Consider the following 1,665-nt stretch of genomic DNA (forward strand, 5'->3'; position numbering starts at 1 on the left):
TAAGTCTTAATTGAGAATAAGATATTCTTTAAGTCTGTGTTTTTCTACTATTTGTAATTTACAAGTTCTTTCTCCTCCAATATTGAGAAAACATGGGAAATATTGGAAAGTGGACAATAGGAAAAACTGTTAATATGTAAGATAAAGAGAAAACTTAATACATGAGGTAGATTAAGATCAAACACATGAAAGACTTTGAAATAAATAGAAAGAGACATTTCTTAATGCCATGTTTGGTTAAAAGTATCAAAATTGCTAGATCTCTTTATGAGCCTGAAATTACAGGTACCTCCTCAGCACCAGCAAAAATGATGCTCTTATGGCTTTCTTCCAAAGAATATTTTCAGAGCCCTTATTATATCTTTATTCCTCAGACTGTAGATAAAGGGGTTCAGCATGGGGGTGACCACAGTATACATCACTGATGCTGGTGCATTTGAGTATATGTCGTGTGTAGCAGCAGAACTAAAATACACCCCAAGACTTGTACAATAAAATAAGAACACCACTGAGAGGTGAGAAACACAAGTGGAAAATGCTTTATACTTCCCCTGAGCTGATGAGATTGTACGTATGGAGGAAACGATCTTAGAGTAAGACAAAAGGATCCCAGTGAGTGGAACCCCACCCAGGATCCCAGTTGCAGAATACATCACCATGTCATTGACAAAGGTGTCTGAACATGCAAGTTGGACCATCTGATTAAGTTCACAGAAAAAATGGGGGATTTCCAAGGGTGCACAGAAAGAGAGCTGCAACACCATTGAGTTTTGCAACAAGGAATTCAAGGCAGCTGTGATCCAGGAGCCCAGAACCAGCAGGACACAGAGCTGGGGATTCATGGTGACTGTGTAGTGCAGGGGGTGACAGATGGCCATGAAGCGGTCATAGGCCATCACAGATAGGAGGAAGTCCTCCAACCCTACAAAAAGTAAGAAAAGGGACATCTGCATGAGGCAGGCTCCATAGGAGATGACTTTTCTCTGTGTCTGAAGATTCACCAGCATCTTTGGGATGGTGGTGGAGATAAAACAGACATCAGCAAAGGATAGGTTGGAGAGAAAGAAGTACATGGGCTTGTGGAGGTGGGAGTCGGTGATGGTGGCCAGGACAATGAGTAGGTTCCCAAAGATGGTGACCAGGTACATGGACAGGAAGAGCCCAAAGAGGAAGGTTTGCAATCCTGGTGCCTCTGAAAACCCTAGAAGAAGGAATTCTGAAAGTCGGGTGTGGTTTTCTGGTTCCATGTGAGAGATATAGCTAGGAAGAAAGAGAGAAAGTATATGACTAATTTTTATACAAACAAACATTGTTGGTCTAGTGGACATGCTTGAATTTCTATTATTAATTCAGGAAGTTAATTTCTGTCTTTCATGTTTTGATCTGGATTTTGACAATCAAGTGGGGACACTTCAGTCCTGGTTCTTCACCTCATATAATGAACAAAATGTTTCCAAATAATTCTCTAAATACATGCACATGCTAGTACTGTCTATTACTCTGATATATATTTCATCTTCTGATGTATTCCTGAATACAATACCTCACTTGCACTTCTTATTTCAATGTACTCTGACTTTTACAGGGTATTGTAAAATCTAAGGAAGCAAAGAATATACTAGGTTCTTTATCTTTTTTTACACAGAGGTTTCTGAATATAGAATT

General features: G+C 39.4%; 1 protein-coding gene across 1 annotated transcript; it reads right to left on the bottom strand.

Moving 5' to 3' along the window:
- Window positions 1-317: 317 nt before the first annotated feature.
- On the bottom strand, window positions 318-1,247 carry LOC143672940 (olfactory receptor 7A17-like). Its single transcript, XM_077147367.1, has one exon. The coding sequence runs from the start codon at window positions 1,245-1,247 to the stop codon at window positions 318-320; it is 930 nt and encodes a 309-aa protein (XP_077003482.1).
- Between the last annotated feature and the right edge of the window lie 418 nt (window positions 1,248-1,665).

Source organism: Tamandua tetradactyla (assembly GCF_023851605.1).
Source record: "Tamandua tetradactyla isolate mTamTet1 chromosome 22 unlocalized genomic scaffold, mTamTet1.pri SUPER_22_unloc_2, whole genome shotgun sequence".
In the NCBI taxonomy this organism is placed as follows: domain Eukaryota; kingdom Metazoa; phylum Chordata; class Mammalia; order Pilosa; family Myrmecophagidae; genus Tamandua; species Tamandua tetradactyla.